We start from the raw sequence: 16,743 nt of genomic DNA, 5'->3' as shown, positions 1-16,743 counted from the left end.
AAGAGCCACAGCCGACCTCCATGGAAACAAAGACATACCAGCACCTACAATAACCCTTTTAAGGGTTTCAAAGGAAGAGGTGTCTTGGCTGCCCTCCAGGCTTAGGGTGTAAGAGCTAGGTGTGGCTGGGGCTTTACCACTGAAGCACAAAGAAAGGGAGGTAAGAGAACTAGAAGAAAGAAAACAGGGCAATGCTACCCAACAGTAAGACCTAGAGAGGCAGTAAGGGAGGCCTGTGGCTAAACCCTGGCGATCACTATTAGGAAAATACCAGAGGCTGCCCCGCCTGCCGGTGCGCATTGAGCAGCCTGTGTGGTCACGAAGCGAGGACTCCGCCCTAAACAGTCTTGGGTCTGTAGCGTAGCATCCCTCCCTGCCTACCGCGCCCAACCCGGGGGCACAAATACAGTCCTCAGGGGCGTGGGAGGCCGAAGGCGGTGGCTGTGGGAGCCCCTCAGGTTATCCTTGTGCCACATTTACATAGTTTCTCTACCCACTCGATGTGCGCAACAAAATTTTCCATGGCTCACCCTCCGCGGTGGTGGGAGTACGTTCCAGAAAGAGGCACACCAGGGAACTGGGACAGGAGGAGGGGAATTCAAACTTACAGGGAGAGAGTTTGGGGAAGGGGGGGCGCGGATACGAGGCTGACCAGCTTCCCCGCAGAGGCCCCCGGGGCGGAGCAGCAGAAGGGGGAGCGCTTCCGAAGGATCCCGCCGCCGCCGCCATCCCGCCCCCTGCTCCCCTTCCCGCCTCCCGGGAGGGCCCGCTCCGCCTGCCTGAGTCACGGCTGGAGCCGGGGAGGAGCCGGGGAAAGGAGGCCCCAGCCCAGAGTGCAGCCAGCGGCCGCAGGGAGAGCAGGCAGCGCGGTCGGGGATCATGGGGGAGAGCGCGCTGGATCCGGGGCCTGTGTCCGCAGCGCCGGCGGGGGGCCCGGTGCACGCCCTGACGGTGGTGACGCTGTTGGAGAAGCTGGCCACCATGCTGGAGGCGCTGCGGGAGCGGCAGGGGGGCCTGGCTCGGAGGCAGGGCGGCCTAGCGGGCTCGGTGCGCCGCATCCAGAGCGGCCTGGGCGCGCTGAGCCGCAGCCACGACACGACGAGCAACACGCTGGCGCAGCTGCTAGCCAAGGCGGAGCGCGTGGGCTCGCACGCGGATGCTGCGCAGGAGCGCGCCGTGCGCCGCGCCACCCAGGTGCAGCGGCTGGAGGCAAACCACGGGCTGCTGGTGGCGCGCGGGAAGCTCCACGTCCTGCTCTTCAAGGTCAGTGACCTCAGGCGTCCCCCCCCCCGGGGCCTCCTTCCCCCCTCGTCCCCCCCCCCCCGCCCGGCTACCACACCCGCATTCCTGACCCCACGCGATGGCACGGACTTCTAAAGCCGCACCCACTTCCCACCACGCTGCGCCATCCGTCAGCTCCTGAACCCAGCCTGGCCAACCAGAGTTCGCCCAGCTCGAGCTCAGGCCACGTCCACAGAATTTGCTCCAAGTCCCAGCCCATCCCCGAACGGTGGCGGGAGTGCATCCCGCGACAGTTCGCTGCCTCCGATTCTTGCCCCTGCGACTACCATCCTGCCTAAGCAGGTCCTACCTACTTGCCAAACTTTTGCGGTTCGCCCAGTAGCTCTCCCTTCCTCTCCACCCCTGCTCCTTACTTTCCTACGTCTCCCTTTTCTTTGCCCCTCGGGCTGCGGAGGCCAAGGGCGGGGCGGGTTCCCCGGTGTAATTAAGGAGTGAGGCTCAGGCTGCTGCGGGGTCGGGGACTGCCACGGTCAGAGCTGTGTTCATCACATGCAGGAGGAGGCTGAAATCCCAGCCAGCGCCTTCCAGAAGGCGCCTGAGCCCCTAGGCCCAGCGGACCAGTCCGAGCTCGGCCCAGAGCAGCCCGAGGCCGAAGTTGAGGAGAGCTCGGACGAGGAGCCGGTGGAGTCCAGGGCCCGGCGGCTGCGGCGCACCGGGTTGCAGAAGGTACAGAGCCTGCGGAGGGCCCTGTCTGGCCGGAAAGGCCCTGGAGCACCAACGCCCACGCCGGTCAAGCCACCGCGCCTCGGGCCTGGCCGGAGCACTGATGGCCAGCCGGAAGCCCGGCCTGCGCTGGAGCCCAAGCTGGAATCAGAACCTCCACAGGACACCGAGGAAGACCCCGGGAGGCCTGCAGCTGCCGAAGCCGCGGTGCTGCAAATAGAGAGTGCGGCCTAAGGGCTGGCGCTGCCTGCCTCTCCTGTGCCTGGTCCCAAAATAAATCTCCCTCTCAGAATGCAGCCTTCACGCCCAAATAAGGAGTGAATCCTGCACCCACAGCCCAGCTCTGGCCTTTCCCAGCTCCTTCAGGCTAGCGTGTGTCCCCTGAAAGGAGCAGCCTCTTGCACCTGCTTGCACTCACCGTCAATAAAAGTCATGCCACCTAATCCGGACTCCATGTGAAGGGGTGGGAGGAAAAGGCTTGCAAGGCCTAAGATAGATGTTAGAACCTGGAATGTGGTTTCAGTTTCAAAAAGAGCACTGTGTCATTTCTCAGATTCCCAGTGAATCTTGGGCTCTGATTAGTGGCACAAAGAAAGACCCTGGTGGCCACTTGTGTCTGGAGCACTTTACTCACAGAGAAGCATCCAGTATAGTCTCTTGCTGTCGGTGCTCAGTAAATGTCAACAGGTGGTTTTCCTCTTAGTTTCTTCTTCCTCTTCCACCTCTTAATGGGTTTTCCTCTGTTCTCAACCCTCTTCTCATTCTGGGTACTCCTCTGTGAACATTTACTCTCTGGCCTTTCCCAACAGCCACACACACTGTCCTGAGTTGCAGTTGAAATGTACCTCTACTCAGTCTGTCCAAAGCAAGCAATCTACCTTTTGAGTCCAATTTCAATTTTATAGATACTTATTGAGCACTTACTATGTATCATTTGAAATTGCTCCTCCTTTTGTGTTTTCTTTACCAAGGAGTGGCACCATCGTCCACACAGAAACCTGGGAGTCCTCCCTGGCTCCTCCATCTCTCTCTCCCCTCCCTCTCGGAAACAGTTATCCTATTGCTTTGACCTCTGCAGTCTGACCACTTTTTAAAGACCTTATCTTTCACCCGACTATTATTTGAACTGCCAATCTGATCCCATCATCCTCCTGATTCAGACCCTTCAGTAGCTCCCCATCACCTTCAGAATAAAGTGAGTTCTTGAATATTCCTTCAACATCTTTAACATAACCTTTCACTATCTGGCTTCTGCCCATTTTTGTAGCCTCACCGCTTGCCACTTCCCCTCATTCTACTATTGAATTACACTGAGCTGTGTGCTGTCATTCTCATCTTTACTCTCCCGCAAAATCCAGCAAGGGAACCCTGTTTCAGGCCCAGGTGCTTCTCTTCCTTGCTCCCAAAGCACCACCTATACGCCGCAGTACTAACTGTGCTGACTGTGATTGTTTGCCATTACTCTCCCCACGCCACACTAGACTGCGGCTCCTCTGCTGTTTTGTTAATTTATTAATTTCTGTATTTCCCACACCACATACCATGCCTGGCCCACAGTAGGCCCTCGTGAAGCAAGAGCATCCCAGGAGAAGTGAGAAGTGTGAGGGGATTAGCTAGGGATGGGAGCCTGGTCATCAGCCCATTCATTCAGTTACTGTCATATAACAACATTTTGAGTGCCTAATGTATTCCAGGCCCTCTCCTAGGTCTTGTGAACACCAAGATGACAATCCTGAGGCCTTCCAAGGACTTCAGAGTTTGGGGAGATACAAACATGAATGATGTAAATGTAGTGATTGTTATACATACGTTATTTTGAGAGGAAAGACAGAAGGGACACAACCTAACCTGCAGGAGGAGAAGTGGGGGGATGTTTAATGCAGTGTTCTTGGAAAAGGTAAATAGTGGGATGGGAAACAGAAATGGTGAGTGGCAGGAGAGCTCAGTGGTTATGGTTTGGCTTCTCAGTTCCTTCATCTATTAAATGGGATAATGAGAGCCCCTATTGGGCTGCTGTGAGGGTTAAGTTACATAAGTGTCTAGCACAGTGCCTGGAGCAGAGCTTGTTTCATTCATCCAGTTACTCAACAAATATTTGCTGAGCCTGGAGTTTCTGCCAGGCACTGTTTTAAGAACTGGGGATACAGTGGCACATAAAAAAGACAAGATCCCTGCTTTTGTGGATTATGTAGGGGGAGACCAGCCATAAACGAGTATACTTATGAGACAGATAAAAACATGCAAACATATGAACTAGAAGGGCTTTCTGGTTATAGGCTCTGAAGGAAAAAAAGGAGTAAGGATACAGATGATGACAGGGCAGGGGAATACTTTAGATGAGGAAGTTGGGGATTTAAAATGGGAGCAGATGGGTCATGATCTCGGGGTCCTGGGAACGGCTCACGGTAGGTCTCCACACTCAGTGGGGAGTCTGCTTCTCCCCCCTTCCCCTTCCCCCCTTGTGCGCACACTCTTTCTCTCAAATAAATGAATAAAAATGTTTAAAAAAGAGAAAATAAAATGGGAGCAGAATTCAATAGTGACTTAAAATTTTTTTTTTCATATGGATTCAGTTAGAAGAGTCTAAGCCCCCACTGGCCATGATTGGCAGAAATTCTATTGCCAATCACTTTAGGGCTCCTCTCCTTCCTTAGATTGTACAGGTGTACCAGGAGGTTCACACCATCTCCTTGTCTCTCAGACCGTGGATGTCTCTGCTGCTATTGCTTCTTGTGACCACACGATGCCACTATTGGGGTACCAATGTCCTGGTGGATGTCTCAACAACCCAGAGGTCTCCTTGTCCAGCTCTGTGCCCCTAAATTAGGGAGGGGTCCTTCCATGGAGGCTGGCTCTGTCATAGCTCCATTTCCTCTGGAGAAATTCAGGGCTCATCCCTGCAGGCTTTGTAGACTGTATCAGCTACCTGGCACCCACTCCTTTCAAGGTTATGCCATCACAGAGGGGCTGGTCTGAGCAGGCTCAGTTCTCTATCCCCAAGGAAAAACAAATTCTTGTTCTTTTTCCAAATCCTTGGAAATATACCCAATTCCAATTTCCTCCTTTCAAGTCATAGACAAAATTAAGAGCCCAACTGCACATTTCTTACATAAGATGTCTTGATAGCTCATTGGGAAGCACATGAAGGCTCAGAGCCTAGACTCTGACCTCTAGGAAGCTAAAGTCTTGGCTCACTTGGGCGCGGGTGTTATTTTTTATTCCTTCTTGATGCTTCTACAGGAGAAATAATAAAGAGTTAAAACAAAGCTAGCTTAATTTCTTAATAGTTCTCTTTGTTTCATTACGTGCTCTGTCATTACCTCTATTGCTATGATTATTAATATTGTAAACTAAAGGGAGTGGAGACTGACCCAGAGTACCCACCTGTCTTCCAGCATATGTGGCACTTAGGTGGCTGCTTTAAGCAGGGGGGAGGCACACTGGTGGATTACCAAAATTCAGAGTTTGGTTCTCAGTTCTTCAGACCAGAAGCACAAATTTATTAAGTGTTCCAGCGTGATTAGGCTGAGAGAGACTGATTGCAATAACTGACCTCAGAAGTGCTGGAGAAATCCTGGAGAAATCCAAAGGTTAAGTGAACTAGCATAAGCTAGCTGGCTATTCAGAATATTTTCCATTCTGCAGCATGGGAAGCCGAAGTACAATCTTAAAGTGTAAGAAAATAGAATGGTGGAAATGGGATGGAGATAATCAACAGGATTACCCAACCTGGTATGACCATTTTCTGCTGTGGTATTCCTCCTACATGGGTAAAAATACATACATTCCTGGTAGGAAATTTCTTTTCTTGTTAAGTACTAGAGATCTTTTTGTCTGTCCTTTATTGAGAATTGAATCACATAACCGCAGCTTTGAAGGGAACCCAAAAGCCATCCAATCCACCTGCATTTTCAAAACAACATCCACTACCATCTGGCTGCCAATCCTTAGTTGGCCTGTGCTTGAAAAAGCCAGGTGACAAGGAACTCACTACCTCTCAGGCAACTCTATTTTGGGGCAACTTTGACTGATAGGAAACTTCTTTATACTGAGATCAAAATCTGTCTTTATGGTTTTTCCTATGTGGTGGTTGGCTTCCCTTCAGCAACATCTGTAAAACAAAATTTCTTTATTTCTATGATGTGTCTGTCCTTGGAGTCCAACTCCAGCAGGCCACACAAAACTGCCTCGTCTAAAACCTCTTCCACACTATCTTCCTCAGGCCAAACATTGCTGGCTTATTCAGCCATTCCTTGTGATCTGTTATCAAATCTTGGCCATTCTTTTGTGGATTGTTTTAGTTTGCTCGTATGCATTTTGAATAGGGATGTGTTAAGGTACATGGAAAGAGGCATGGCTTTCATAGTAAAAGACATCTGAGCTTCATTGCTGGTAAACGATAATTTCCTTTGCCCAGCTCTCTTAGAAGGATTAAATAAGATTTTTTGTTTACTCATTCATTTATTTTAACTTTGTTGTACTATGTGATGGAGAGGATGATATATTACATGGATAGGGATGTGATAGAACTGTAATAGAACCTTGATAGAACTGTAATAGAACCTTCATAGAACTTATATTAAACTGGCAGTTGTAATTAAGGTTTTAAATAAATGCTATGATGAGAAAAATATAGGTGCTATGGGAGCATACAAATGGGGCTTCTAACCCAGCAGGGGTGGTGGTAATTACAGAGGAGGTCTCCTGAGGAGAAATGATCTTCCCTCCAGCCTGATTTCTATTTATTTTTTAAAATTTATTTATTTGAGGGAGGGGAGGGGTGGGGGGGGAGGATAGAGAGAGAATATCAAACAGACTCCCAGCTGAGCATGGAGCCCAACGTGGCGCTCAGTCTCACAACCCCATGATCATGACCTGAGCTGAAACAAAGAGTCAGACACTTAACCAACTGAGCTACCCAGGAGCCCCGTATTATTTCTTTTTATGTAAGTTTCTCAAGCGACTTTTTAGAAGGACCTGAGATATAGTAAAAACAAAAGTACACTCGTCTGAGTATCTCATCAAAATACTAAATCCAACATATACCAAACTGTGTGCATCTTTTCTCAAAAGTCAAGATTCTCTTCTGTACTTACCTTAGAAAGTGTTACAACCAAAGACCCGACCCTTATCCCCCCGACCCCAATTCCTACATCCAATGAGTTACCAAATCCTGTAGATTCTTTATTAAGAATTCTTGTGAATTTTTCTCTCATAAATAACTAATAAATTTGGGCCACCATGAAGACTTGAGAAGAAACACTGCCCACTGGAAGGCAGAGCTGAGAAATGGAGAGGCATTGAGTATCACACTTTGCTTGTGGACAAAATGGAGTTAATAACACTATCTACTTTGTTATGGGATCAAGGAACCCACCTTATAGCAAAAGAGGTGTTTGCATGGGCACATGAACACAGGATCCACTGGTCCTGTCACTCATCTCACCATCCTGAAGCCTGCCAGAGTGTTGGAATGACGTTCTTCTTTCTTAATAACAGCTTTATTGAGATATAATGCATGTACCATAAAATTCACCTTTTTCAGGTATACAATTCAATGAGTTTTGTGTATTCACGAAATTGTGCAAGCATCAACACTCTTGATTTTAGAACATTTTCATCACTTCCAGAAGAAACCCGTACCCCGTTCCTGCCTCCCTCAATTCTCTGACAATCACTAATCTACTTTGTGTTTCTACAGATTTGTCTATTCTGGATATTTCATATAAAGTGAATGATACAATATGTGCCCTTTTGTGATGGGCGTCTTTCACTTAGCACACTGTTCTCAAGGTTCATCCACATTGTAGAGTGTATCAGAACTTCATTCCTTTTTACTGCTGAATGATATTCCATTATGCAGCTATATACCAAACCAAACCAAACCAAACCAAACCAAACCAAACAAAACAGAACAAAAAATCCCCACTACCTACTTTGTAGGTTTGTTGTGAGTTAAATGAGTGGATATGTGTAAAATGCTCAGGATGGTGACAGGCCCGTGAGAGCTTAATGTTCATGGTTATTGGTTTTTGTTTTTGTTTTTTTAAAGATTTTATTTATTTATTTATTTGACAGAGAGAGAGAGCCGGAGAGCAAGCAGGGGGAATGGCAGAGGGAGCGGGAGAAGCAGGCTCCCCGCTGAGCAGGGAGCCTGATGTGGGGCTTGATCCCAGGACCCTGGGATCATGACCTGAGCTGAAGGCTGATGTTTAACCAACTGAGCCACTCAGGCGCCCTGTTCATGGTTGTTTTGTTATGATCACTTGATCCCTAAATTCAGTCAGGCAGGAACCCAGCACTTGCCACAGACATTTTCATTTATGTGAGCTAATAAACATACTTTTTGTTTAACCTTGGTTTTAGCTTTTTTAGTGTATTTGGTCTTCCCCTGCAAGTGAAAGATGCCTAATAGACACCGCCCCATGGACGCTGGAACCAACACAGAAGGCAAGGGAAACATCTTACTTCTCTTTGTGTCCCCACCATCTAGCATAGCACCTGGTGCAGAGTAGGCATTTACTGGATATTTGGAAAATATGCAAATTTATTCCAGTGAGGTGCTGTGAACACAAGGATAAATAAGAACCTGCCTGAAGGAGTTGGCTCTTGGATGAGCCCTGTTTATTTTTCTTTGGAGCTCTGTCGTTTCCTCTCAGGGCCAATTAAGGCATAGTAGAGTCAGTGGCTGGGGCCCACAATCCTTTCTGGGCCATAAGAGTGTTTTACTTTTTTTAATCAAAAGAAAAAATGAACTTTTAGGTAAAAAAAAGTTTTAATATTATATTGGCCTTTATACAAACACGGTTGTAAAATACAATTTTTTTTTAATGGATGAAGGAGTCCATGAGGGCAAAAGTACCTAGAGCCCCTAGAAACCACAATACAGTCTTGCTTCCTTTGTCTGTCCTTTGTCTTCTTTTTCCTTGGAGTTTTCATGATTTTTTTTTTTTTTTTTTTACCTCTCACACTCATTCTCACATATTCGGTCCCTTAGTTTGATTCTAATTTTCTCTTTGATCTGACACATTATTTCTATGTTCTTTGGCTATTGTTTAGAATTAATCTCAAATATTTTTTGTTAAAAATATTCTAGGCCCACTTTATGTCCTTATTTATTTATTTACTTTAAGACATTTTATTTTATTGTTTTTTAAAAGATTATTTATGAGAGAGAGAGAGAGAGCATAAGAGTGGGGGGGGCATTGCTGAGAGAGAGGGAGAAAATCTCAAGCAGATTCCATGCTGAGCATGGAGCCTGACTTGGGTCTCAGTCTCTTGACCCTGAGATCACTACCTGAGCCAAAACCAAGAATTGGAGACTTAACTGAATGAGCCACCCAGGCGCCCCTATTATTTTTTTTTATTTTTAAATTTTTATTTAAATTCTAGTTAACATACAGTGCAGTATTGGTTTCAGGAGTAGAATACAGTGATTCATCACTTACACATAACACCCAGTGCCCATCACAAGTGCCCTCCTTAATACTCATCACCCTTCTAGCCCATCCCCCACCCACCTCCCTCCATCAACCCTCATTTTGTTCTCTATCATTAGGAGTCTCTTATCATTTGTTTTCCTCTCCCTAAAAGATTTTATTTTTAAGTGTTCTCTACACCAGTGTGGGGCTCAAAATCAGAATCCCAAGATCAAGAGGTGCATGCTCTACTGACTGAGCCAGCCAGGCACCCCATTTCCTTTTTTTTTTTAAAAGGGAGAGGGACACCTGGCTGGCTCAGATGGTTAAGCGTCTGCCTTTGGCTCAGGTCATGATCCCGGGGTCCTGGGATCGAGCCCCGCATTGAGCCCCGCATCGAGCCCCACATCGGGCTCCCTGCTTGGCGGGGAATCTGCTTCTCCCCCTCCCTCTGCTTCTCCCCCTGCTCATGCTCTCTCTCTCTCTGTATCTCTGTGTCTCGAATGAATAAAAAAAAAAAATCTTTTAAAAGGGAGAGATTGATCGATCTATTAAATTTTAATTCCAGTATAATTAACATAGTGTTATATTAGTTTCAGGTGTACGATATAGTGATTCAACAATTCTATACATTACTCAGTGCTCATTATAATAAGTATACTCTTAATCCCCTTCACCTGTTTCACCCATCCCCCCACCCACTCCCCCTCTGGTAACCATCAGTTTGTTCTCTATACTTAAGAGTTTTGTTTTTTGGGGGCGCCTGGGTGGCTCAGTCATTAAGCGTCTGCCTTCAGCTCAGGTCATGATCCCAGGACCCTGGGATCAAGCCCCGCGTCAGGCTCCTGCTCAGCGGGAAGCCTGCTTCTCCCTCTCCCACTCCCCCTGCTTGTGTTCCCTCTATCGCTGTCTCTCTCTCTGTCAAATAAATAAATAAAATCTTTAAAAAAAAAAGAGTTTGTTTTTTGATTTGTCTCTTTTTATTTTCCTGTTTCTTAAATTCCACAGATGAGTAAAATCATGTAATATTTGTCTTTCTCTGACTGATTTCACTTAGCATTATATTCTCTAGTTCTCTCCATGTCATTGCAAATGGCAAGATTTCATTCTTTTTTATTGGCTGATTAATATTCCATTGTATGTATATATATCTTCTCTATCCATTCATCCATTGATGGACACTTGGACTGTCTCCATAATTTGGCTATTGTAAATAATGTCGCTATAAATTTAAGGGTGCATGTATCCCTTTGAATTAGTGTTTTTATGTTTTTTGGGTAAATATCAAGTAGTGTGATTACTAGATCATAGGGTAGTTCTGTTTTTAACTTTTTGAGGAACTTCCATGCTGGTTTCCACAGTGGCTGCACCAGTTTGCATTCCCACCAAGAGTGCACTAGGGTTCCTTTTTCTCCACATCTTGGCCAACACATGTTATTTCCTTTATGTCCTTTCTTGATCCGTGTAGCCATACCCATGCTGCCCTCAGGCCCTCAGCCACTAGCCCTGCTTCCTGGATCAAGATGCAAGCCCTGAGAGTTACCACATTTGTCTCATCTCCTAAGACTAACTGTTGTCCTGGCTATCTGGGGGTAAGGGCCAGGCTTTGGCTTGAGCTCCTTTGCACCAGGCACTGTGGGAGCAATCTGCAGCACCTCTGGCACTCAGGTCCAACCAAGCAGCTGCCTGAAGGGACCATTCCCATGTTGAAGTGGTTCCATATGGCCCATCAATCAACATTTTTTGAGAAGCTATAGCCAGTTCACCTGTTGTACCATCTTGTATTTGTTTTCCATCCTTCTTTGCCTCACTTCGTTTTTTGGTGGGGTCTCAATGCGTCCTTCTCCCTCACTCTTGCTTTCCTGAGATTGCACTTCCCAACAATTGGTCACAAATAGGTTACATTTATTAAGACCTTCTCCCAAGCTCTGCATTGGATTCTCATGTCAGCCCTATAAAGTAGGGATCATTATCATGTCACTTTTACAAATAAAAAGAATCAGGCCTAATGTCACAAAATTATGTCTTGCATTTGATTGTTTAGATAATTCCCAATTCAAGAACCTCTGGATCTTTAAATGTTTATAATTGATAGCCTATAAATTAATGGAGGACCTGATATACAACACATTGTCCCGCCCATGTTTTGCATCTCTATGTAGTTTGAACTGCCAAGGCTTTAAAATTCGTGAAGAAATATTAGATCATAATTTTCATCCTCTCTATAGCAGCATTTAAAAAATATTTTTCATCTGCCATTTATTTTGCTAGTTCCTTTCCTCCCTTTTTTCCCCCTCAGAGTAACTTTATTTAAGTTTTGTACAATTTTTTAAACTATTGCTTATCATTGAAGGAGGTGATTTCTTGTGGACTATATTTGGAGGATGTTTACTATATGGTGAATGAGCCAGGGCAATTGTCCAGGCTAGCAGGAATTCTTATGACACAGAGTTGGTAGTGTTGAGTTTTTTCTTTTCTCTAGCAATTAATGCAAAATTTCTCTTCTGATTCCTGAAGTTACTTGCTGTTAAATGATTGTTTGTTGGATTCCATGTTCAGCTCTGCAACCTCTACTCCTATAAGAAGGAAACTACTAGTTTTAAGGAAGCTCCTTGGGCCAGCAGCCTACAGACTTTATTCTCATTGCTATATATTAAATTTTATGTCTTCTGCACAGGATGCGCCCATTCACCTTGAAGAAGTACATTCTGCCAGCCCTGTACATGTGCATCTTCTGTGATTTGCAGTTGGGGTCATTCTTGCTTTGATCTTCACTGCCTTTGACAGAACTTCTTATTTGTGGTTTGGGCTGTTTCACGTTTCCTAGTTTTATCAAAGATGGACAGGGTTTACATTTATGTTCCTCTTTCCTACTTTAAGATATTTTCCAAGATGATAAGATGATGAGAAAAATATACAGGTAGAGCAAATATGGGGCATGGTGTAATAAGTATGTACCATTTCCTTCCTCCTGACAGTTTAAGAAAATTAAGATTGATTTTATAGAATATAGGTCCAAAGAGGGTGTTAGAATCATTTGAACGTAATACAAATATTTCTGAAAATTAAAGGAAACTATAACCTCGTCCAAGGGAACACTGGGGAACACGAAGCCAGAGTTACTAATTACTCCAAAAACCAGAGTACTTAGTTTCTCATACAGCATTCCCATGCAATTAATAGAGACTAGGAATTAATAGATAATACATACAAACACTTGTTGATGGAGTTTTAGCTAAAATTTTCTAGTCCTTACAATTTGGGGGGATTAAATTATAGACTTAATTTTTCCTTAGTGTCATAACTTAAACCTGCTTACTTTTTCATACACACATACAGCACACCTACATAGACTTTAAAACATTTCAGTGTTTACCTTAGTTGAATTCAATTTCCTGGAAGACCTTTGGAAACCTCTCTATCTATATACCTATGTACATATATACCCATATGTGTATGTATGAATACACTCACACATATATGTAAGTGTATATGTATATATATATATCATATATATACATATACACACATACAAACATGCATATATTTTCTACCTCAGAAAATATTTCATAAATATTTCTTTAATTTCATTATATTTCATAAATTTCCCAAACCAGTTAAGAATGGCAAGTTACAACTAAATTAATATAACATTAAAATGAAACCAAATCGGGGCGCCTGGGTGGCTCAGTTGGTTAAGCAACTGCCTTCGGCTCAGGTCATGATCCTGGAGTCCCGGGATCGAGTCCCACATCGGGCTCCCTGCTCGGCAGGGAGTCTGCTTCTCCCTCTGACCCTCCTCCCTCTCGTGCTCTCTGTCTCTCATTCTCAATCACAAATAAATAAATAAAATCTTTAAAAAATAAATAAATAAATAAAAATAAAATGAAACCAAATCAATACTGAAAATTAATAGAGAACTAAAATTACATTCCTGAAAACTTAAATAAACAAGTTTGTGTATAACAGTGTAACTAAGTCGTGAAGGTGGAGTAGGATGCATAGGAGTGGTGGTGTTAAGAGCTAAATCCTCATTTCCATAGTGGAAAAGTAAAATAAAGTCAAAACCAAGAAATAGCAATATGAGTGGTTTACATGGAGGGAAATAAAAGAAACCAATAAATGGGTTGAGAATGGCTCTTTGAGGGAGGGCAGAGGACAGCCGTTCATTATTGTGGGACTCAGTGCTGCTGACTTGTTGGTTTATGGACACATAGGACACTGACAGAAATAAAAACATGGATGTAAAGAACAACCCAAATGCCCATCAAACAGATGGGTGGATAAACAAATTGTGGTCCACCCACATAATGGGATAGGATTCAGCCTTAAAAAGGAATGAAGTATGGGTTCCATGTTCAGCTCTGCAACCTCTACTCCTATAAGAAGGAAACTACCTGAACCTTGACATTATGCCAAGTGAAAGATGCCAGTCACAAAAGGCCACATATTGTGTGATTCCATTGTATGAATGTCTAGAATAGGCAAATCCACAGAGAGCAGATGAGTGGTTCCAGGAGCAAGGAGGAGGGGAGAATGAGGGGTGTTTACTTAATGGCTGTGGGCCTCCTTTTGGGGGTGATGGAAATGTTCTGGAATTAGTTATGATAGTGACACAATGTCATGAATGTCCTAAAAGCCACTGAATTGTATACTTTTAAAATGGTTAAAATGATGAATTTTGTTATGTGAATTTTACCTCAATAATAAAACAAGTAAGGAACACAGTAAAAAAGACAAACAAACAAACAAACAAAAAAACAGTGTCTGTAAGTCCAGCTAATTTTCACAAAATCAGTTCACAAAGGACATTTCAGCTTTATCTTATGATATCATTTACATTTATTTCTCCCAAGTATCAAGCCAGATGTTATAATTTTTTATATAAAAGAAAATAGAGAACATTTAGAAAACTTAAGTCATAAAAAATTTTGGGCACTTCAGTTTTGCCATAAATAATAACTGATTCTTCGTATGGATTAAATTATGCCCTTTCCATATACCCCAAATGCATCATCTGTAATTTTCATAACTATGACAGAGATAAAGCATATGACCATCTTTAAGAATTAAGGTTCATAGATAACTTATTTCACCAATAAAAATTTTTCCGTTTTAATTAGCAATATCAAATAAATACCCAAATTGAATGATAATACATCTTTCAGTTCTGTTATGTTATATACTTTTTTTAAAAAAAAGATTTTATTTATTTATTTGAGAGAGAGAGAATGAGAGACAGAGAGCATGAGAGGGAGGAGGGTCAGAGCGAGAAGCAGACTCCCTGCCGAGCAGGGAGCCCGATGTGGGACTCGATCCCGGGACTCCAGGACCATGACCTGAGCCGAAGGCAGTTGTTTAACCAACTGAGCCACCCCGGCGCCCCCTGTTATGTTATATACTTTTGCCACTATATTTTTGGGTTAAGACAAAACACTTAGAATAAAAGTTACCAAAATTGGAATTGTGCAAGTTAATTTAAAACACTTCATAAAGGAATTTTACTAAAACAGGAGTTGTGATAGATTCCCTTCCCTTCTTGATTCTGAAGCAGGTCTTAAGGTAGAATTGTTAACCGGCTCAAAAGACACGCCCCCCTCCCCACCTTGTTTCTCCCTCTAGAATCTTATATGGGAGAAATATCTTGATAATTGTCTAGGTATATTTCATTTTAAGTACCTGTGTTTTTCTCCCTGATATGTTAGTTGATTCAGTCTATCAAGATCATACTTATGGGCGCCTGGGTGGCTCAGTTGGTTGGGCAACTGCCTTCGGCTCAGGTCATGATCCTGGAGTCCCTGGATCGAGTCCCACATCGGGCTCCCTCCTCGGCAGGGAGTCTGCTTCTCCCTCTGACCCTCCCCCCTCTCATGTACTCTCTCTCATTCTCGCTCTCTCAAATAAATAAATAAATTAAAAAAAAAAAAGATCATACTTATTCCTGAAAGAAAAAACTCATGATAAAGCCATTCTGGAAAAAAAGTTATGACTTTAGGAATGATTTAATTCATCATGGCATTTTACTCGCCTTAAATGGACTCCACCTTACTTCAGTATACTTGAGAACCATAGATCATTCTGGAATCCATAAAACTAACAGTTTTAAAAATTGTTTTCACAGGCAAATCACACATTTAACCAGAATTAATAAGACTTATAATTTCTCAACTTCTCACACATATAAATCACACATTCATTCTGGTCAAAACACACTCTTCAGAAAATAAGTTTCAGAAAGGAGTTTCTCATATTTATGAATGGAAATTTAATGTTCCCAATTAACTATTTTTAAACACTTGTTTAGAAGGCATCTATTCAAGCAAATGTATTTTGGAAATATTGTCACATAATTTCAAGATCAGAATCCCCTCTCTGTCTCCCCACTCTTATTACTTTCCTCCATGGACAGAAAGGTTACATATACACATTCCAAATAGAATAATTCAGAGTTAAAGCATCAATTTACAATTAGCATAGGCATAAGTACTTTTCATAAGTACAATTTCAATGTTTTAGCTTGTTTCCAGTCTTTCCTTTGCCATTCCTTTAGAGAGGGTCAATGAATTTGGAGACTATACATATCTACACTGTTATCCCCCCTCATATCTTAAAACCTTGACTTCTGTTGAATTTCTTTAGCTAAGTTAAAATTTTTCATTATTTCAGTTCCTTTCTATTTTAAAGTTGACATGTAGGGGGCATTTTACATAAAGTAGGAATAATTACTTCCTTGATTTGGTAGAATTTGCTTTTAAAACTTGCAGAACATTATGTGGATTTCAAGTAGTTGATGTGCCCAGGGATACGCAAGAGGATCAGAGGATAGAGGCATTGGCAAAAGGGAAAAAACCAAATAGTATCCATTAAGGGAAGCCCGTAAAAGACTGGGCAATCTCATGCAAGAACAAGCTTTGGTAATAGGAAATTGCTGATCCCTAAATGATGATGTAGACTCAATAGAGGCCATGGTGAAAACTGTGGCATGCATGAGATATATTTGTAGAGGGGTGGAAACTGCTTCCCACCACCAAAGAAGCCTTCTGTTAGTTCAGTGAACAGATGAACTCCTTGTAGTGCATACTAATGGAAAGGACCCCCTGCATATCTAGATAAAGATGTCCACTATGATTCAATATTATTCTAGGAGTTCTACCCTATGTAATGAAATAAGAAAAAAGTGTGAAATATGAAAAGATGTCATTATAAGATAACATTAATGATAACTTAGCAAATGTAGAATAATATGAATTAAATGTTTTAAATATTAAATAATATGTATAAAATACATATATATTTTTAATGGAATCACACATTTGCTAAGTTAACATTAATGATGTCTTTTGCACATTGGGCTGTGCTC

General features: G+C 43.3%; 2 protein-coding genes across 2 annotated transcripts in view; both read left to right on the top strand.

The window, feature by feature from the left end:
- FHIP1B (FHF complex subunit HOOK interacting protein 1B) overlaps nucleotides 1-16,743 on the top strand; it is a 166,190-nt gene that overhangs the window by 45,775 nt on the left and 103,672 nt on the right. The gene's annotated exons all lie outside the window — the stretch shown is intronic.
- Nucleotides 752-2,408, top strand: CAVIN3 (caveolae associated protein 3). Its single transcript, XM_045894244.3, has 2 exons — nucleotides 752-1,263; nucleotides 1,798-2,408. The coding sequence occupies exons 1-2, from the start codon at nucleotides 880-882 to the stop codon at nucleotides 2,197-2,199; spliced, it is 786 nt and encodes a 261-aa protein (XP_045750200.1). The 5' UTR covers nucleotides 752-879; the 3' UTR covers nucleotides 2,200-2,408.

The sequence above is a fragment of the Mirounga angustirostris genome, unplaced genomic scaffold (assembly GCF_029215605.1).
Source record: "Mirounga angustirostris isolate CCGP_5_RB_7025 unplaced genomic scaffold, mMirAng1.0.hap1 SCAF_13, whole genome shotgun sequence".
Classification (NCBI taxonomy): Eukaryota; Metazoa; Chordata; class Mammalia; order Carnivora; family Phocidae; genus Mirounga; species Mirounga angustirostris.
This window is presented reverse-complemented; position numbering and strand designations above follow the sequence as displayed.